This window comes from Acinonyx jubatus, chromosome E4 (genome assembly GCF_027475565.1).
Source record: "Acinonyx jubatus isolate Ajub_Pintada_27869175 chromosome E4, VMU_Ajub_asm_v1.0, whole genome shotgun sequence".
NCBI classification, from domain to species: Eukaryota; Metazoa; Chordata; class Mammalia; order Carnivora; family Felidae; genus Acinonyx; species Acinonyx jubatus.
The window spans coordinates 2,386,735-2,407,589 of NC_069395.1; the positions used below are offsets into that span (position 1 = coordinate 2,386,735).

Consider the following 20,855-nt stretch of genomic DNA (forward strand, 5'->3'; position numbering starts at 1 on the left):
TCCCTGTGGGGAGAGGTGGTTGGCGATGATTTATTAGCCAGACAAGAATCAACAAACAAGTTCTAACATCTGTTCTCGCCAAACCACTCCTCAGACAACAGCAGCATTGGACCAGGGCCCAGACCTCAAAGGCTCAGAGGGCCAAGGAAATCAGACTCCAGGAGAAGCCAGGCAGCGGGAGGCAGCGGGCGGCAGCGGCCGCCCTTGCCCAGCGGCCTCGCCCACTTCCGCAGAGGACCACCGATCACGGAGATCACTGAGCCACCGGATTCTCAGGGACTCTGGGGAGGGAACCAGTGGGTGTGCCCCTATGAGGAAGGGACTTCGCCACCTGCTCCTCTGAACTCCAGGCTTCTCTGCAGGGCGGAGGGGGGCAGACCTGTCCAGGGAACACGGCTAAGCTGCGATTTGGGGGAGGGAGCCGGCACCCAGGCCCCCATGCAGTGGAAGTCTCAGAAGTAGCCAGGTTTCCCATCTGAGGAAATCTCTGACATCTCCTGTGGAAAAGAGGTAGGGAATGTGGGGTAAGAAACAGAGTGCAAAACGGGGTAACTAGGAAGCCTGGGTTCTGGGCCTTGGCCTCGGCCAAGTCGCTATCCCTCTCTGGCTTTGTCTCCTCATCTGCGCAGTGAGGAACTTGGCCCAGATTTGTAAGGGCAGAGGAGACACTGCTCCTGCCTCCCTGCCCGTAGCAGACATCACTAATCAATCATGGTGCCCTTTTCTGCTGAGTGCAGACCTGACCTTAGCATCCTTCCCAACGTGGTGCCCTAGGCAGCCACGACCAATGGATTGCAGTTGGCACGCAAGATGACACCATTCTGCCATCTTTGCGATAGATGGTGGCTGAGGCCCTTTCTGGCTCTGATCGCCCACGGTGTGTTCCGTGCACATTTCCTGAGAAGGGTGCCCCGCGTGCAAAGGTCTCTGGACCTGGGGTCCCGGGTTGTCCTCCCCCGGCGCAGGCTCACCGGGCTACTGAGGAGGCCCCAGGGGAAGCAACGCCTGGCTTCTGTCCTCCATCTTCTGTCTAGAAAGCTTGTAGGGGAGGGTGTGCCCCCAGCGGGGCAGGGTCTGGTGGGGCACGAAAGGGCCTTGTCCGGTCACAGAGTTCTCAGAATGCAGTTGCTGGCCGGCTGCATTCTGCGGAGAAAAGGGCGATCCCAAGGTCACACCCTCTACCCTCCGCCTCTCAGGCTCACCTGAAGCCTCAAGGGCTATCGTCTGGTAGTCTGGTCGGAACAGATGTCGGCCTGCGGAGAAGAGGCTCTCACCCCCTCTCATTCCTTCAGCAACCATTTCCTGAGCACCTGCTCTGTGCCAGGCACTGTGCTGGGAGCTGAGGACACAGTTGAGTGAGTCCCAGCCCCTGCCCTCAGGGAGCGTGCACTCTGGGGGGGGGCGGGGAGAGGGGAGACAGCTTCCCAGGTGATGAGTGGCAGGTGCCGGAAGGCACAGTGGATGCCTCTGTAGTGGGGTCAGGGAAGTGCGGAGGAGGCAGCAGGCCAGCTGGCCGGAAGGATGACTAGGTCTGAGGCGGGAATAGCTCTGGAGGTCCGCAGCAGCTGGTGGGAAGGCTGAGGAGGAGGTCCCCTGTTCCGCCAGTGTGGAGGGCCACACGGACTGATTAAGCAAGACCCTTCTGGCTTCCTTGGGGCAGAGTGGATCGGAAGTGGCAGGGTTGGTGGTTAGACCAGTAAAGAAGCTCTTGGAAGATCGTGATGAGGGGTGATGGGGCTGAAACTGGGGAAAGGGACCCAGCAGGAATCCGTGACTTATGAGGAGTAGTGGTGTGGAGGGGGTGTCTAGGGAAGCCCTGGGATCCTGGCCTGGACAGTCGGGTGGCTGGAGAGTCATCGGTCCGATGGGAAGTATAGGAGGGCCAATCTGGGGAGAAGGGTGAGAGCCGGTTGCTATGCTGAGTTCAGGAGGCCGTGGGGCTCTTGGGAGCTGAGCAGGAGCAACCCCCGCGGGGCATGCGGGGGGGGGGGTGGTACAGGCTCAAGGGCTGAGGCAGGCCTGGGGCACCAGCAGGGAGGGTGGGGAGGGGCCTGTGGAGGGGGCAGAGGCCCAGGAAGAGGATCGGAGTGGAGTGGCCGGAAGGTCTAACACGGCCCTGGACTGAGACCCCGAGAGAAGGCAGGGAGGTGGGGGAGGGAGGAGGGAGAGGGGGGTGTGTGGAGGGGCAGGGGTGCAGGTGGCCCTCCCCAGAGCTCCCTCTGAATTGACACCAGGGACTCAGAATGGCAGGGCTGGGGGGGGGTTGGGGGGAGGGAGCCTGGGCCGGAGAGGCCCAAGTTCCAACCAGGATGACGGGATGATAGTTGGAGTCAAGATTCGGGGCACAGTGGGGAACACGTGGGAGGCACTGGGTGGGTGAGACAGGCAGGCTGGGGGTGGGGTGGAGGGCGGGAAGGCTGAGGCGGGGCCTGAGCCCCTATTTCCTCCGAGAAGTGGAGGGGTTGACAAAGGGGACGCCATCCCGTCAGGAGCCACTTCTGGGCCTGGGAAAGGGCCGCTGGCAGCCCCAGCCTCTGCCTTTCCCCGTCGCCTGAGGCCTCTGACTTTACCCTGACCCCGGCATCCACCTGAGCACCTTCGCCACCGTCCTCAGTCTGGTTTTCGGGCGCCCCCGCCCCCTGCGGCCCGCCTTCTCCGGGCACCCCTTTACCTGGTTTCGGGGAACAGGCCTGGAGCTGCACTTCCGCAGGGCAGGGTGCGCGAGGGCGCAGGGCGGGCCCCCAGCCCCCGGCGCCAGCTGCACCTCCACCTCGGCATAGACGTTGCCGGGGGCCTCCCCGGGGCTCCCCCGGCCCATGGCGTAGAAAGCGATGGGTTCGTCAGGCTCGTGGTAGATGCGGTTGGAGGGCTTGGGGGGCGGGGCCGGGCGGGGCCTTGGAGCCGGGCTTGTGTAGACTTCGGGGGGCAGCTGGGGCTTGGCGGGCACGGGAGGCTTGGGCCTGGGCGGCTGGGGAGGCTGGGAGAGAAGGCCAGGCCGCGGTGGGGTGGGAGGGGGGGAGGGGGCGTTAGAGCAACCCAGGCGGGTGGAGGCTGGGGCCCGAGTCCCAGCCGGGGCCCTGCAGGCCCCGCCCACAGCCGCGGGCCCCGCCCATAGGCCCCGCCCCCACGCCGCTCCCTTCCCTTGCCCCAACCCCCCCTTCCCCTGGGGCACCCCTCCAGCGCAGTACCTCCTTCCGCTCCCCGGCGCCCTCCTTCTGCGTGGGGCCTGCGTTCAGCGACTTTTTGAGGATGGTGCTGTACTGAGGGTGGAGTTTTGTTCCCGAGTCTGACATTTCAAGGCTTAGGGAGAGTCCTGCAGGCTCAGGAGTCTGCTGGGAAAGAAGGAGACCTCAGGGACTCGGTGCCGGAGCGATGGCGGGCTGGTGGGTGGGCAGGTGCTAGTGGAGGATGTGGGGGGGAGGGGCACAGAAATTTGGGGTGGCTGGGTTCCCTGGGTGAGGAACAGGGAATGGAGATGGCAAGGGGTCCAACAGGGGGAAAGTAGCTTTGGTCACGGCTTGTATCTGGCATTGACGTTAACTCTGCCTGGAACGCAGGGCCAGGCCCGTCTCCATTTGTGCCTGTGGTTGCAAAAATGCAACAAGGCTTTACAAGTCTTTAGCCTGAAAATTTCCAACCCGGGGACAGATCTCCAAGACTGCCGTGCCTGTGTTTATTCTGCAGGTGTCGGAGGAGTACTTTATGGAGGTTTAAGCTATGTATTTTAGGGGCAGGGAGACCGCCTCCAGGGAGATGCGTCTTACTGTGGGAAGGTTCCCTCCCATGGCAGCTGTGCTTTAGCTCAGCAATTCAGCCCTGGGTTCGTAAGAGCCCGGGCTCTCCTCATGCCCACGGCTTTGAGAGGCTTAGGCCACAGCTTGTCTCATGCTTCTGCAATCCACCAAGTGGGTGTTCAATGCTGCTGGGACAGCATTTTGGGAGCCAGCACCCCCCACACCTAATGGAGCACGGGACTTGCTCCTTCCACTGCCTCAGCATCTCCGCATGTGCACCCCTCTCTGCATGCCGCAGCCACTCCCCAGCTCCGGCCTCCTAGGTCCTGCCCTGTCTCATCTTGCCCTGCCAACCCATTCTTCTCTCCGAGGGCAGCCTGAGCTAAAGAAGTCCCCCCGGGGCAATCCTTTGGTGGCCACCCCGTCACTCCCAGATAAAGTCCAAAGTCCAGAGAACGGGAGTGCCGGTGGGTGGTTCGGTTCCTAGAGCTCTGCCTTTGGCTCCTCAGCTTCCGCTGGCTCCCTCACCTCCAGACTTCCCTGCACCCTGTTCCCACCGCTGGGGGTCACGGCCTCTGCCATTCCCCGTGAAGTTCCACACAGGACTTGACTGCCCGGCGCAGGCCCATGGGGCACACTTCCTTGAACTGACTCCAGTCGGGGCCCCGAGAAACTGTGTCCAGGCCACCAGGGAGCTCCTTCTGACTAAGTCCGGTGGTCAACATGGGACCCACCTGCACGGCTCTTCCTTGAGACGTTCTCTTTGCTTGGCCTCCAGTGCATCACACGCCCCTGGTCCCCCCGCCCCCCCCTCCCCCCCGTCTCTCCATCTCAATTTTCTTTGTAGCTTTGCCCTCATTTGTGCAAGCTCTAAGTGCTGGAGACTTGGTATTCCTTTCTTTTCCACGTCTGCTCATTCTCTAGTGAGATTTCACCCTTCCTGACGGCTTTATTTATTTATTTTAATATTTAAAACATTTATTTCTGGGGCGCCTGGGGGGCTCAGTCAGTTGAGCGTCCGACTTCGGCTCAGGTCATGATCTCGAGATCTGTGGGTTCGAGCCCTGTGTCGGTCTCTGTGCTGAGCCTGGAGCCTGCTTCAGATTCTGTGTTTGTGTCTCTCTCTCTCTGCCCCTCCCCTCCTCTCTCTTTCTCAAGTAAATAAACATTAAAAAAAAAATAATAAAACGTTTAATTCTTTTGAGAGAGTGAGCAAGCATGCGAGTGCCAGTGGGGAGAGGCAGAGAGAGGGAGAGAGAATCTCAAGCAGGCTCCACCCTGTCACTACAAGCCTGACTCAGGCTTGATCTCAGTGACTCCGTGAGATCCTGACTTGAGCTGAAATCAAAGAGTTGGATGCCTAACCTCCTGAGCCACCCAGGCGCCCCCTGAAGGCTTTTTGAATCAGTCCTTCTAGATGCTGATGAATCCCAGGTGTTTATCTCCAGCCCAGACCTCTGTCCCAAACTCTGGACCCATGTATTTCAACCACCTACTCGGTATCCCCATTTTTTTAAGTTTTTAAAAAAAATTTTTAATGTTTATTTTTGAGAGAGAGAATGTGAACAGGGGAGGGGCAGACAGAGAGGAAGACATAGAATTTGAAGCAGGTTCTAGGCTCTGAGCTGTCAGCACAGAGCCCGATGCAGGGCTCGAACTCACAGACTGCAAGATCGTGACCTGAGCCGAAGTTGGACGCTTAACTGACTGAGCCACCCAGGCGCACCCCCCCCTCCCCATTTTTTTAAAGTAAACTTGGGGCACCTGGGTGGCTCAGTCGGTTAAGTGGCCGACTTCGGCTCAGGTCATGATTTCGTGGTCCGTGAGTCCGAGCCCTGCGTCGGGCTCTGTGCTGACCGCTCAGAGCCTGGAGCCTGCTTCCGATTCTGTGTCTCCCTCTCTCTCTCTGACCCTCCCCTGTTCATGCTCTGTCTCTCTCTGTCTCAAAAATAAATAAACATTAAAAATTAAAAAAAATAATTAAGTAAACTCTGTGCCCAACGTGAGGCTCGGACTCGACCCCAAGACCAAGAGTCACAAGCTCCACGGACTGAGCCAGCCAGGCGCCCCTCCACATCCCCATTTGGATGTAGATCAAGGTCTCAAACTGCAGGTGGAACTGAACTGCTCTGCCCCGCCTCTCAGGGGTTTGCTCATCCTGCAGAGGCAACGCTGCTTCTCACGCTCCCCAACCAATCCTGCAAAAACTGTCAACTCTACCTTCAAAACGCACCCTGCATTCCGCCTCCTCACCCCTCAGCCTCTTACCCCCCTCATCCAGGCTGCCCTCAGCTCATCTGAAGGATTGTAGTGGCCTCCGTCTGGTCCCCGAATACCCCCCCCCAAACTTGCCAGCGCGTGTCACTCCTCAGGTTGTAACTGCTCGGTGCCTCCTCACCTCTCCCAGCATAAAATCTGAAATCCGTATGAGAGTCCGCAGGGCCCCCTTCTTTCACTTCTCTGGTCTCATCTCCCACCTCACTGACTGTTCTCAATCTTCCTCACACACATCAGGCATCCTCCTACCTCAGGGCCTTTGCACCTGCTGTTCCTTCTGCCTAGCATGTTTTCCCTCTAGTTGTCTGCATGGTTCCTTCCCTTACTTCATCCAGGCCCCATTCAAATGTCCCCTTACCAGAGCCGCCTGACCTGATGTCCCTCTGTAAAATAGCCCCCACCCTGTTACGCCCTGTCTTTTTTTTAAATAAAAAAAATTATTAATGTGTATTTATTTTTTTTTCAAAAGAGAGAGAGACAGAAAGAGGGGTAGAGAGAGAGGGAGACACAGAATCCGAAGCAGGCTGCGGGCCCCGAGCTGTCAGCCCAGAGCCTGACACGGGGCTCAAACCCACAAACCGCGAGCGAGATCATGACCTGAGCCCAAGTGGGACACTTAACCGACTGAGCCCCCCAGGTCCCCCTGCTGCTTGTCTTCTTGGCATGCATTTCTCCTATTGGACATATTATGGATGATCTGTTTCTCTGTCCTATGTGATGACTATCTCCTCGCTAGACTGGAAGTTCCAGAAGGCAGGGCCGTTTTGGTCACTTTGTTTCTGCTGGATTTTTCTGCTGGGTTCCCGGTGCCCAGGCCGCAGCCTGGCACACGGTGGTCCCCGGAACTGCCTGAGCCCCCTCAGGGAGGCACTCCCTGACACGGTCCCCCCCCAGGTGAGCCCAGGATCACCCCACTCTGCATGTCCCCTCTCATCGCACCCGATTGCTGTGGTGTAGCCGTCCTTGCTGCTGCTAAGTGAGCTTTGTGGGTTTGAGGCCCTTCTGCCTTGTCCATGGTTCTATTTTCAGGGCCTGTGAGCAGCTGGTGCAAGCCAGGAGCTCAGTAAATAGGCCCTTGACAACACCAAGGACCCCTGTGCCTGCTGTCCCTCGGGGACCCTCCTCCAGCACTCATCCTTCTCCAAGGGATTCCCCGGGACGCATGTGGGCAAAGGACCTATGGCTGGGTCGTGGGTCCCGAGGAGGCGGCTCCTGCAGCCTGGGTCCCCCGGGGCCAGGGTCCGGGCTTACCTGGCGGGCCAGGGGTTCGCTGAGCGTCTCCCCGTAGGGGCTGAGCGGGCACACGGTGTAGTGCCGCAGCAGGTCCGGCAGCCGTGCGTGGGCGCTGTCCTCGCCCAGCACCACGTGGCGCCCGTCCCCGAGCTGGGACAGCAGGAAGTGGCGGCAGCAAGTCCGGCTCCTGGCGGGTGCCCGTGGGGTCAGAGCCACCCAGGCCCGGCCTCCCGCCCCTGCCCTCTCCGTCTGACCCGCTCACCCAGCCCGCCCCGCCCCCGCCGAAGCCCCGCCTCTGGGCCACCTGGCGCGAACCCTGCCCTTCACCTGTAAGTCAGCACAAAGGTCACGGCGCTCTCGCTGAACCGCACCAAGTAGCATCCCTCAGGCTTGGGCTCCAGCAGCCTCTCGGCCTCCCTGGGGGCGATGGGGGAGACGCTCGTCAGCCTCACACCTGTCTCCGGCTCTCGAGGGCGACCCCAGACCCCAGCCAAGCAGGCGGAAGTGGCAGGAAAAGGGTGCAGGTGGCAGAGAGGACGCGGCTCTGCTCCCACGCGCCCGGGACTGGAGAAAACGGGCCGGCGTCCCGCCCCGGGCGGGGGGGGGGGGGGGGGAGGGAACTCCCAGCCCTGCATCCTCCTCAGGCCTCACCCTGCAGGGCAGCCTGGAGGCGCTGGGGTGGGGTGGTAGCAGACTTGTAGGTTTCAATGTTTTTTTTAATGTTTATTTTTGAGAGAGAGAGAAAGAGCGCGCGCGCGCGCGCGCGCCTGCACGAGTGGGGGAGGGGCAGAGAGCGAGGGAGACACAGGCTGAAGTAGGCTCCAGGCTCTGAGCTGTCAGCACAGAGCCTGATGCGGGGCTTGAACTCATGAGCCATGGTGACCTGAGCCCAAGTCAGATGGTTCACCGACTGAGTCACCCAGGCGCCCCCAGACTTGTAGATTTCAGGAGTCATCAGCTGAACTGGAGGAGGCCCCCAAAGATGCAGGAGGGGCAAAGTTGAGAAACTGAGGAGGGAGGGGCTGGGGGGGGAGAGAAGGCAGAACAGAGGCTGGAGAGGCTGAGACCCTGGGAGACAGTGGCAGGGGCGGGGAGGGGAAACCAGGAGGGCAGGAGGCTGAGGCGCAAAGTGGGGGGGCTGCAGCCTCTCCAGTGAGCCCCCCCTCCCAGGACAGATGCCCTAGAGAATGGCCTGGGAGCCTCCAGGACTCATCCGTGCACTTCTAGCCTCCATGGACTCCCGACCGCCCGGGGCCCGGCGCACGTCCCGCGCATCTCTGGGCCGGTTTCCTCCCTGTGACTCACCTCCGGGTGATGAAGCCATGGAACCAGGGGGGGGCTGCCCCGCGCTGCAGGAGCCAGTGGGCCTGGGTCTTCTGGAACCAAGCCCGGGTCTCGGCCTGCAGGGACTGGCCGCCTTCCCCAGGCAGCTCTTCAGCCTTCTCAGTGTCTGGGCTGGAGGCAGGCCCTGGGGGTTGAGGACAGGCCTGGAACAGGGGAAAGTTCAAGGAGGACGAAGTAGCCACGATTAGTGGGCTTTCTCCTGACTCCAGGCCAGCTGCCACTTTCTCATCCTCACCCCTGCTCTCTATCCCCGCTGCCTATTTTATGCTGTGATCACCCAGAAAGTGCTTCTCAAGGCCTAGCGTAACACTCTCCTTCAGCAACACCTGCTTTGGTTTCCAGAGGGTCTCCTTCCCCTTCCCTCTGCCCCGAGGGCCTCTCATCCAGTAGCTGGGAGCTGACGGATTGTGCATAAACGGATGTGAGACCTTCGAGAAGACCAGGAAGTCATTCCCTGGCCCGTGGGATGAAAGGAGGTGATGTTACTGGCCAACCCAGAGGATGGCAGGAGGGAGGGTTTGGCCTCCTGCAGGAGGGGCTGGGCTGGTCCGCAGGGAGGATTTCCTAATGTCCTGGTGGGTGAGAGGGACTGAGAGAGAGATGCCGACGGAGGCCACGGCCAGAGACGCGGATGCCTGTTTCCGGGACCCGGTTCCCTGCACCCTGGCCACCTGCGGACTCAGGCCGAGCTTCCCAGGGACAGAGGAACAGTGAGGGGGGAATATAGCGCATGAGCATGACGGAGGTGCTCCCCATCCCCTCTCCCTCCCCCGTCCATGGGTGGCCCCAGGTCACTGGGGGGATGGGAGCCGGTGAGGAAGATGTGTCAGCCTGGCTCCCACTCACCACGGCACAGACAGCGGGGACCCTGGGGCTGGGCTGGGCCTCCTCAGCCTTCGGGGCCCGGAGCCCGGGCCCCTGAGACACGCTCAGGCCGCAGCGGCTCCTGCGGGGCAATTCCACCCTCTGGAAGGTGTTGAAGGCAGCAGCAGGGGCTTCGCGACTTCCTGTTAGCGCAAAGAGGGAAGCTGGGGTTTCTCAGTGAGGGCCCTGCGTGCCTCTGACCAGGGATCTGGAGGACGGACGGGGACAGTCATGGGAGCAGAAATGCAGGCGGGACCACAGGGGGTCTCTGAGGTGGGGGAGGGTAGGGAGACAAGGAGGTGCCCACCGGCCAGGGAGACAGGACTGGGAAGCCAGGGGGCCTCCTGATGGTCCGGAAGTGCCACAGTGCTGGGTGGGGGGTGGCGCATCTCCTCAGGGCAGAGCCGTGTCTTTATGGCCCAGGACCGCCTGCCTCCTGGCCCGGGTTCTCCTCTGCACCCGTCCTCTCTAAGAAGCACCCCGTAGACGCCGCTACCTGTGTTCCCCCAGGCTGAGTGGACTGGAGCCCCGGCCAAGGAGAGGGGGTTGTGGGCGCCCTGCCAGCCGGCCCTGCAGGTTCTGGCCTGGGGACAGCAGGGGTGAGGGGGTCTTGATGTCCCTCCCCTCACGGTCCCCGGCCCGGCCTCGCACTTACCTTGGGGGCATATCTGGGCCAGAGGGGGCTCCATGGGGGCAGCCTGAGAAGGGAGCCCCCGGAGCACGGGATGTGTATGTGCTCCCCGGAGATGTGCACACTCAGCAACTCATCTCCGTCACCCGGCCCCCGACGGCAGGAAATGTCGCCTCACCCACAGCCCTAGCCCTGGCAGGGGACCCACGTCATGGAAAGCCGTAAGACACTTGTCCCTCCCCCGGAAGCCAGGCAGCTGAACCTGGTGGTGGTGTGGCGGTATTTGTGTCATTCTGGGCTTGGGTGTTGGGAAGTCCTTACTGTCGTCTGACCTTGAAACCGCCTGTTTCTTCCTCCACCCCCTCACTCCAGACTGGGACTCCCTTCTCTCTCTCTCTCTCTCCCTGTCTCTCTCTCAGCTTCTGTTACGAGCAGTGGCAATTGCGGATGTCAACCTCAGCAGGATAAGCTCTAATTAGGTGCCTGGGCTTTGGGCTCCTCGGAGGTTTGTACTCCGGAGTTTGCTCTTAGGACATATGAGTGGAGGGATAGCAGGGCTGCTACGGAAGGATGCGGGTCAGACTTCTGGAAGGACTTTCTGAGGTCATATGCAATCTGCGAGACCGGTGGCGGAGGGGAGGGGCCTGGCTTCACCTTCCAGCAGCTAACGAAGCTGAATTAGTGCCAGACCAGGCCGTCCTGGAGGAGGGAGGAAGACTTTCCTCCAACTCCACACGTCGTGATTGCCGGCCACATGGTGAGCTGTTGTCTTAAACCCGCGCTGTGCCGACACCTCCTTCCGCACCAGAGGACCAATCCCATTTCTCTCTCATTTGATCCTCAAAGGGACGGGGGAATGTTACGCGCATTTTCCAGAAGGGCAAACTGAGGCTCAGAGAAGTGCTGTGGCCAGATGTCTCAGAAGCTGGGATCAGAAACTAGATCTTCTCACCCATTTCGCCGCGGTTTAAGCCAACAGTCCCTGACTAAGTGCCAGGCACTGCTCCTGGGGCCGGGAACCCAGAGGGAAAAAAAGGATCTTGCTTCCAGAGGCCAGGTGGGGCGGACGGGCCTGCCAACAGATTCTTCTGGTGGCGAGAGACTGGCGCGGGCTGCTGCAACGGGTGCCCGGCCCGCCTGGTGCGCGTGTGTGCAGGGGGGGTTATCAGAAGAGGAGGAGGAGGAGCTGAGTCGTGGAGGGTGAGGTGGGGGGAGGAAGGTGGGCAGAGATGTTTCTAGAAGAGGCACGGGTGTGTGCGAATGCGTATAAGAAGGAAACAGCGAGGTGCGCGGGGCGGAGCGGGGGCTGGCTGGGGGGCCCCCCCGCAGCAGTTCGTGCCGCCGGATGAAATGCTGCCCTGTGCCCAGGAAGGAGTTTGGACACCTGGCCTGAAGCTGGAAGAGCTACTTGGCCAGCAGCTCTGGGCAGGGGCGCTGTCCCCGCCGTCCCCGCTGGCCCGCACGTGCACACACTCCAAGGCCTTCTCCCCTTCCCGAAACGCTATCGCCTTCCCCTCGGGCCCAGCCCCAGGGGTTGGGAGTGAGGCCGAGAGGTGCCCGAACGGCCTCTTCCCCAGACCCCTCACTTTGCTGTGATGACCTGACCGGGCGGTGGGGGCGAGCCCCTCCCGGCCCCGTCAAACAGCAGGGCTCTGCTCTGTGTCCCGCTGCGTGTCTGGAATTCTGCTCGGCACAGCCCAGTTCCGGAAACCCTGCCCCCCCCACTCTGGTGCGCTTTGTGATGATCGCAAGGGAAGCATTTTTCACCTCTCAAATGGACTCACTCCCGTGCTCTTTGGAGGCCTGGGCCCGGCTAGAGGCGCTGGCTGGTGGACGCAGGTGCAGCGGACCCAGCTCTGTCCAAATGCAGACCGGCCCCCGGGTGGGCCTCAACACTTGGTCGGGTAGACCGTGTCGGAAAAGCCTTAGCGCCTCTGAGGCTGTGACCGTCTCCCCCCTTTACCTGCGTCTCATCGCCCACCCCCCTCGTGGCTGGGTCAGCCTGGGCAAGTTGCTTGATCCCTCCAAGCTTTAGGTGCCTCATCTGGAAAATGGGGCAAGAAGACCTCTCTGGAAGGGTGGCCGTGGGATTTCATCAGTAAATGGGCACTGAGCCAGCAGTCGGTCTGTCTGATACGTAGGGGCCGCTCAAGTATTCCCTCCCTTCTTTCCTGCAGCTCCTGGCACTGTGATGGGCACTTCTGGCCACTGCCATGCCATGGCTGGGGCACAAGTTCAGACTTTAGGTCTCCCCCTCTGGCCGGGCTTGCACAGACGGGGGTCTGGGGACCACCGGGCAGATATCAGGAAGGGCTCAAGAACATGTGTGTTAGACGGTTTGTGTGGTGGCGCCCCGGCCCCCCAGCCCCAGATCCCTTTCTCTGAGGCCCCAGATGTATTAGTCTGGGCTGCCACAGTGAAACCCCCAGTCTGCGGGCATAATGACAGAAATATATTTTCTCACAATTCTGGAGTCTGGAATTCCAAGGTCAAGGTGCCAGCAGGGTTGATTTCTGATGAAAACCCTCTTCCTGGCTTGCAGATGTCTGCTTTCTCGCTGCGTCCTCACTTGGCTTTTCCTCTGTGCTCGTGCAGGGGTGGGGCTGGGGGAATATCTCGGCTGTCTCTTCCTCTTCTGATAAGGACGTCAGTGCTATCAAATCAGGACCCCACTCTTATGACCCCATTTAACCCTAATTCCTTCTTTAAAGGCCCTTTTTCTCAATACAGTAACAGGGGGTTAGGGCTTCAACATATGAATATTGATGGGACCCGATTTAGTCCATACACCAAATGTTAGCAACTGTCATCTCCTCTCAAGGATCTTGCGTCCTAAGGTAGGTAGGACCTCAGAAGGGACTTGGTGATTCAGAGCATGTGCTGTGTGCTTCCCCCAGGACCTCAGGGAACAGAGCTGTACTCTGATGGGGTGACGGGAGTGGAGGCTAAGAGGGGGGAGTTCAGTTTGGGAGGCATCCGGGTCGGGCCATGATGAGAAGTCACAGGTGAATGCTCGTACTACCCGAAGCGATCTATAGATTTGCTGCAGTCCCTATCAAAGTTCCAATGGCACTTTTCACAGAAATAGAACAAACCATTATAAAACCTGTGTGCAATCACCAAAGACACAGAATAGCCCAAGCAATCCTGAGAAAGAGCAAAGCCGTGTGCATCCCGATTCCTGGTTGCAAAATATAGTACAAAGCTATAGTAATCAAAACAGTATGGCATCGGTGACACAGACACATAGGTCCATGGAACAGAATATAGAGCCCAGAAATAAACCCAGGCACATACGGTCAATTCATTTATGACAAAGGAGCCAAGAATATACCAATGGGGCAAGGGCAGTCTCTTCAATAAATGGTGCTGGGAAAACCGGACAGCCACATGCAAAAGAATAAAACTGAACGCTGACCTTACACCAGAAACAAAAATTAACTCACAACGGAATAAAGACCTGAGATTAAAGGCATGAAGAAAACGGAGGTCGTAAGCTCCTTGGCATCAGTCTTGGCGATGATTTTATGGATTTCACACCAAAAACAGAGGCAACAACAGGAAAAATAAAGAAATGGGACTGCATCAAACTAGAAAGCTTCTGTACAGCCGGAAACCACCAACACAATGAAAAGGTAACCTACTGAATGGGAGAAACCATTTGCAAATCCTATGTCTGGTAAGGGATTAGTATATAAAATATATAAAGAACATATAAAACCCAAACAGTCTGACTAAAACACGGGCAGAGGATCTGGATAAACATTCCCAAAGAAGACACACAGAAAGGTGCTCGATGTCACTAACCATCAGGGAAATGCAAATCAAAACCAACAGAGAGACGTCACCTCACAGCCGTCAGAATGGCTGCTAATCCTATAGACGAGAAATGACAAGTGTTGGCGAGGAGTGGAGAACCGGGAGCCCTCGTGCGCTGCTGGCGGGGGTGTGAGTTGGTGCAGCCACTATGGAAGGTTCTCAGATTAAAACTAGGACTACCATATGGTCCAGCAGTCCCGCTTCTGGCATTTATCCCAAGGAAAGAACACACTAACCTGAAAAGACACCCGTACTGCGACGTTCACTGCAGCATCACTTACAGTAGTCAAGGCCCGGAAGCAACCTAAATGTCCGTGGATGCGTGTGGCGTGCATACACAATGGAATATTATGCAGCCATAAAAAGAAGGAAATCTTACCATTTGTAACAACATGGGTGGACCTTGAGGGCATTAGGCTAAGTGAAATAAACCAGAGAAAGACAAACACTCTATGATCTCGCTTTGTGTGGGATCTAAACAGAACAAAACAAATCTCAAACCTACAGACAGAAAGGTTGGTGCCTGGCAGAGGTGGCGGTTGGGCAAACCGACCAAGGGGGTCAAAAGGTACAAACTCCCAGTTGTAAAATAAGTAAGTCGTGAAGCTCATGTACAGCATGGTGACTATGGTTAATAACACTGTATCATATATTAGAAAATTGCTACAAAAGTAGATCTTAAGAGTTCTCATCACCAGGTGCCTCCTTTAAGCCTCTGACTTCGGCTCAGGTCACGATCTCGTGGTCTGTGAGTTCGAGCCCCGCGTCAGGCTCTGTGCTGACGGCTCAGAGCCTGGAGCCTGCTTCAGATCCTGTGTCCCTCTCTCCCTGCCCCTCCCCTGCTCACACTCTCTCTCTTTCTCAAAAATAAATAAAACATTAAAAACAGGTCTCCTCGCTAGAAAAAGAAATTTGTAATTATGTGTGGTGATGGATGTTATTGTGGAGACCACTTTGCAATAGATACAGATATCAAATCATTACACTGTACACCTGCTGCTAATATAAGGTTACACGATACATCTCAACAAGACAAGAAGTCATGAGGGGCACGTGGGTGGCTCAGTTGGTTGAGCCTCCGACTTCGGCTCAGGTCATGACCTCGCAGTGCATGGGTTCGAGCCCCGCGTCGGCTCTGTGCTGACAGCTCGGAGCCTGGAGCCTGCTTCGGATTCTGGGTCTCCCTCTCTCTCTGCCCCTTCTCTGCTTGCACTCTGGCTCTCTCTCTCTCTCTCAAAAATACATAAACATGAAGAAAAAGAAAAAAAGAGTCGGACGCTTAACTGGCTGAGCCACCCAGGCACCCCTGCTTTGTAAGTAAATCACCGAGTGTCTACCAAAAACTTATTCTGTGCTGGTGTGTGTGTTTCAGGGGCTACGGAGATAAGGAAGGCGGGGCGGGGGAGACACGAGGGTGGGGGAGACACACAGGTAAACAAACCCGGGTGATTCAGGACACGGGAACTAACCAGGAAGCCAGGCATGGGGGGCGTGGGGGTGGGGTGGGGAGGCGTGGGCCATTCTGCCTGGTGCCAGGTTGCATGAGGCCAAGCGAGGCTTCAGGGAGGGGATGGTAGTTGAGAGAGCGGGTGTAGGGGTGAGCAGGTGATCCTCGGGATAGATGAGCAGGGATGGGTGGAGGAGGGTGGGGGAGCGAATGGGTGTTGATGAGGGGCTTTGAGCTGTAGGGTCCTCTGGGAAGGGGCACGAGTGAGCGTGAATGAGCATGAAGAGAGTGGGAGAGCCGCCAGCCGGGGAGCTCCATCTTGGCACTGGGGAGCCATGGGGGGAGTGGGAGGTCCGCTTCCAGCGCTCACATCGCCCAGTGACGGCTGTCCTAGGCCACGGCGTGCGCTCGCCCCGTCCAGCACGATCCTCGACCCTCGGGGCGAGCCTGGCTTTGCTCATCTTCGCGCTCCTTCACCCACCGCAGGTGGCCCGTCAACGGCTGTCCGGCATCTGCTAGGTGCTCGGGTGGTTTGGCACCTGCCGCCATTCCTGCCCGTGAGGAATCCCTGGCCGCCTTCCCCGGGGGCAGCGGGACACATCGGGAAACACGAGAATGGCTCGGACTTTGAATCCCAGTCTGGCCAGCTGTTGGCTGTGGGTCTTTGGGCAAGTTCCTTCACTTCCTCAGGCCTCAGTTTCCTTATCTGCAAGATGTCAGCCACGGTATGAAGCCCCCCAGAACGTTCTGTGTGTTAGAGTGCGTGCGGAGTGAAGGCGCGTAGGACATGCTCAGTGCACTTGAGGAATGGTCGTCGGAGGGAGTAGCAGCCGCCAAGGGCACTGGCCACTCGCCCGTCTCCCAGCCCCACCCCTCCCTTGTTCTCTCCGCCCTGTGCGGTCAGGGCTTCGACTGCAAACTGCACTCCCGGGCTCCTTGCTGGCGGGCCTGTGCCAGGGCCATGGTGAGGTCTGCTGCCAGGGACAGGGGAGGACCCGCTCCTTCCTGTTTGCCTCTTTTTGAGGCTGCCCAGCACCGCCTCCCCCGAGAGCTGGATCCCACCTCTGAGCGTCCAGGCCCCGACAACCCCAGCCTCGCCCGCTCATTCTCACAGCCCGGAGGGGGAGCTGCTTCCTGCCTTATCAGTGTCGTTAGGCGTGTCCCCTCCCACAGCAGGAGGGTCCTCCGCCTGCCTTCAGGGATGCCTGTGGAAATCCACAGCGTGGTGTGTGTGTGTGTGTGTGTGTGTGTGTGTGTGTGTGTGTTCCCGAGGGACTGGCTCCTGACGCCCAGCACCGGGGTCGTGTGACAGCAGGTACAGGGCACACTGTGCTCGGTGCAGAGGCCAGAAGGGCATGAACAGGAGCCACAGAACGCGGCTGGGGGCCGGGGAGGGGTCACCATGGAGGCAAGTCCCGGGGCAGCGCGGGCCGGGCGATGGGGGGACACGCTGGCAGGACCGGAAGAGTCGAGGCTGATGGGAAGGTGGGGTTTGTACCGGGTTTGGGCGGATCAGGAGGCTGGAGGGCAGGCTGCAGCCAGAAGTGGAGGCTTCCACGCCAGGGAAGATGCGCTTCAGGGATAAAGACGGGGACTGGAGGACGGAGGGAGGGTGACTGCTCTCAGCCCTTGGCAGGCTGGGCCTCCAGGAGCTGCTGTGCCATCCCAGGCGGGCCAGCTGGCCTCTCAGATCATTGACACCATCCCCTCTGAAGCAGATTTAAAAAACAAACAAACAAAAACCTCTGTCTGTCTCTCTTTCTTTGGCAATGGAAAGTTCTCCGCCAGCGTGAGGAGTTATTGGTATTAAGACGCTATCCTGAGAAAGTGGAGAAGGTCAGCTTGGGGGAGGGGCCACCGCAGCGGGTGTTTCCAGGCTGGGAAGGGGAGGAGGGGGGCGTCCCAGTGGGGAGGAGTGTGGGGTGACCTCAAGGGGTGAGGTGGCCCGCACTGAGTCTGGGGGGACAGGTTGGGCAGGGTGTGGGACCCGAGGGGAAGGGAAGATGCGGTTGGTCAGTGGGTGTGGAGGGTCTGTCCAGTGAAGGGGCTGGGAAACCAGACGGAGGGTGGTCCTGTCGGGGTGGGAGGGGAAGGCGCCCTCACTTTTTGTGGTCCCAAAGACACTGCTCGCGGGGGGCTGTTGGCCTCCCCTGGACTGGGCCCAGAGTTGTCCGGAATCTCCAAGAAGTGTCCGCTTTCCCCCATCTCCCTCCTGTTTTAAGTCTTTCCAGGCAGAAGACATTTTGGGGCTACGGAAGCAGGCTACCAATCCTAAATTCATGGAAACTGACTTTGGTCCTGCCCAGAACACGGAGGAAACAAGGTTCTTGGAGGATGCGTATGGGTCAGTTCTCGCGATATCCAAGCAAGTAGGGAGAGGGTGAGCCGGGGCCCCACGGGTCTGACCTCACCCGTCCCCAGCCCCGGACCTCAGCCACCTAGGCAGGAAGCCTCCTTTTCAAAGCAACTGCTTGTTTTCCACCCTATGAATGATGCATGCTCTTGAACAGACCGGCGGAGAAGATACAGATAAGCAAAAAGTTGTGTGGTTCACAATCGCGTCTCCCAGGCCTCGATTACGCTGGCGATATTTTTCTGAGTTGGGACACGTAAATGCAAAATTTGTGACTTGCTCGTTTTGCTCTGCAGCTCACCGTGGCCACCTTTCCAAGGCGCCACCTGTCCTCACCACAGGCAGTGCCACGTGTCCTTCAAATGGTATCACACTTAAGGGCGCCTGGGGGGCTCAGTTGGTTAAGCGTCTGACTCTTGGTTTGGGCTCAGGTCATGGTCTCGCGTTTTGTGGGTTCCAGCCCCGTGTCCGGCTCTGTGCTGACGGCGTGGAGCCTGCTTGGGGTTCTCTCTCTCTCCCTCTCTCTCTGCCCCTCTCCCGCTTGCTCTCTCCGCCTCTCTCGAAATGAATAAACTTAAAAAAAAATGCTATCACGATTAGGTAACGGTGGTCATTTGTGCGATGCTCCCCAGCTCGCAGAGTGCTCGGTGTTCATTATTTTGTTTCAGCCCTTGGCCTTCCTTCATGGGGGGCTCTCCCTTAGGTGAGTCTGCTTCCAAGAGAGGCCACCGTGCTCCCACACTCCCCCCCAGCCTCGCCTTCCCCCTTCCTGCGTCGGGGGTGAGGCTGGCCGCACCCCTCCCCAGCTCCCCGTCTTCTCGCCTGAGATGCATCATCTTTTATGCACATGCTCTCCTGCCTCTGCCCCCCCCAGGGAGGAAGACGCCCTGTCTCAGTTTCTTGAGAGTCTTTCTTCATGGTCTCGGGATTTCTCCCCCACGGCCGCCTAGTCTTCTATGTATCCTTCATCCACCCCCTCTCCCTGCACCTCTGCCCACTTCCCCCCCTGCTCTAGTTCTGCACGAGCATGTCTGGCAGTGACCAAGCAGAAAGTCCCCCTGTTGTTGCTTGCAAGTGTAGGGTCGGGGGGGGAGGGCTAGACCCACAGAGAGCAAAGGGCAGGGTAGGGGAGAGGCCTTGGGGTGGCCTCTCAGCGTCCATGGCGTGTGGAGAGGGGTTCTGAGCTCCTGTCTCCCTGTCTGTCCGTGTCTCTGTTCCTACCGCCTCCCCAGCATCCGTGCTTTCCCATCCCAGCACCGAGAAGGCCCGGGTGGTTCAGAGCTGCAGCTGCTGGGGTGTTGGTGGGGAGAGAGGCCCCTGAACGAGCCCCTTTTTCTGTCCTAGGATTTCAGCCAGCCTCCTTGTCCCTGGACGGCCTCCCTTCTGCCCATCCCCACACTCGCTTCTTACCAGCGCCCTCCTCCCCTCTCTCCCAGGCTGTGGTGGGAGCAACGAAGGCAGAGAGAATGACTCCTGGCCTGCTCCGTCCAAGAAGCCAAAGTGTTCAGGTGTCCTGCCTTCCCAGGAACCGAATGAGGGGACATCTCAGCTGGGGCTGCAATATCTACCGTGGGTCAAGATTCGGGGCACGGGCTGTATACCTCCTGGCTTTGGAGAAGGGCCAATACTCCTGAGTCAGGGTGACCCAATATCTAGCCGCACTCAGAACCCCTGTCCCACGGCCCCTCAGGCCTCCTTTCCACAGCAAGGACACTAGAACTCTTAGCCTTGCAGCCCCTTTGAGACCCCCTACTTCTGTCAGGCATCAGGGGTAGCTGAGGACTTGATCGCAAGCTCCTGACCGTGCTCCCAGGGGCCTGCCAAGAGCCTCCCTCTGACCGTGCTCCCAGGGGCTCACCAAGAGCCAGCACCTGCTCATCTTTGGAAGTCGAGCACAGGCAGGGTTTTCCTGAAGCCCTCTTTGCTTCAGCTTTCTAGCCCTTCCTTGTGCCCCTCCACGTCCAGATGGCCAGCACTTCCAGGACAGGTGACATCCAGCACTGTGCAGGTTAGGGGTGCGGGCGGTGGGGGAAAGCTTGACCCCACTGCCGCCGTCCAGGCCCGTGCAAGCGCCGGTGTGGCTGTGTGCCCTGTGTAGGTGTGTGGGTCTCCCCTGGGGCCCCTGTGTGGCGTGCCCACCCCCCCCCCCCCTTCTAGTCAGCGGGAGGCCGGTCAGAGACCAGGAACCCAGAGAACAACCTCCGGGGGTTCCATTCTCCGTAAACTGTGGTTCCACCAGCAACCATTAGGGGTCACTGTTGCACCAGCTACCATTGACAGGCAGGGGCAGGGCAGGGGTCCAGCGGGACAGGTGGTCCCGGCTGCCCACACTGCCCCTGCCAGCAGAGTGTAAGTGAGCTGTAACTGCTATGACGGAGATGGTCTCACACAGGCTCGTGCCCACTCCACTCAGGCCTTAAGGAGCTGTGGTTTGCAGGGCACGAGGGCGCCAAGCAAGCTCAGAAGCGCAAACGTCCCCAGACTCTGGGTCCGTGGCAGCGCGTGGCAGCGCGGGAGCCATGGCCCCGAGCCCAGGGTGCGGAAGACGCTGGTACAGGATGCTAAAATGTCCTGAGCCGTGACCAGCCCCCTCTGCCTCCATCGTCTTCACCAAGGCTTTAAGTCGTTTATCTGCAGCTCTTCCTGGCATAAGAGCCTGGAAATGGACTCCCCTGTGCTCCTTCAACACGCCTGCAGGGCATCTCTGCTTGTGGGTAATCTAAGGGAGCCAGACACACAGACTCTGCTCGCGGTCCCTGCCCTGGCTGGGGGGCGGGGGGTGGGGTGTCCAGCACGGACCGGTCATCAGGGCCCCTCCCCCACCCCTGCATCTGTCCTCCAATGCCCGGGAGACGTCTGCCCGGTGGAAGCAGCGAGGGACGACCTAAAGATGAGGTGTGGGGGACAGTTGGTGAGGCTGGGAGCCCAGAGACAAAGCTTCCTTGCCAGGCTCAGCCACCTCTGGCTGCCCGAGCGGCGGACACGGCCATGACAACCCGGGCTGTTAGGTCCTCGTGGAGGTGGTGTTTGACAGCCCAGTATTTATCCTGTATCGCGGCCTCAGGGTCACCGTGTCAAGTCCCCAAGAAGGGAAGGAGGAAGTTCAGCCAGTGTTAAGACCACATAGATGGAGAGATAATGGGCTCTCCAGGG

The 20,855-nt window shown here is 59.2% G+C and overlaps 1 protein-coding gene across 2 annotated transcripts; it reads right to left on the reverse strand.

The window, feature by feature from the left end:
* SH2D2A (SH2 domain containing 2A) lies at window positions 1-10,264 on the reverse strand. 2 transcript variants are annotated; one of them, XM_027048740.2, is made up of 9 exons: window positions 10,108-10,264; window positions 9,435-9,595; window positions 8,550-8,731; window positions 7,572-7,661; window positions 7,263-7,431; window positions 3,189-3,329; window positions 2,672-2,977; window positions 972-1,143; window positions 1-497 (listed from the first exon to the last, which is right to left on the reverse strand). In XM_027048740.2, exons 1-8 carry the CDS (start codon window positions 10,139-10,141, stop codon window positions 976-978), a joined length of 1,251 nt encoding a protein of 416 aa, XP_026904541.2. In that variant the 5' UTR covers window positions 10,142-10,264; the 3' UTR covers window positions 1-497; window positions 972-975. The 2 variants fall into 2 exon arrangements, with proteins under 2 accessions (XP_026904541.2, XP_026904539.2); XM_027048738.2 differs by having other exon boundaries at window positions 3,189-3,332.
* Between the last annotated feature and the right edge of the window lie 10,591 nt (window positions 10,265-20,855).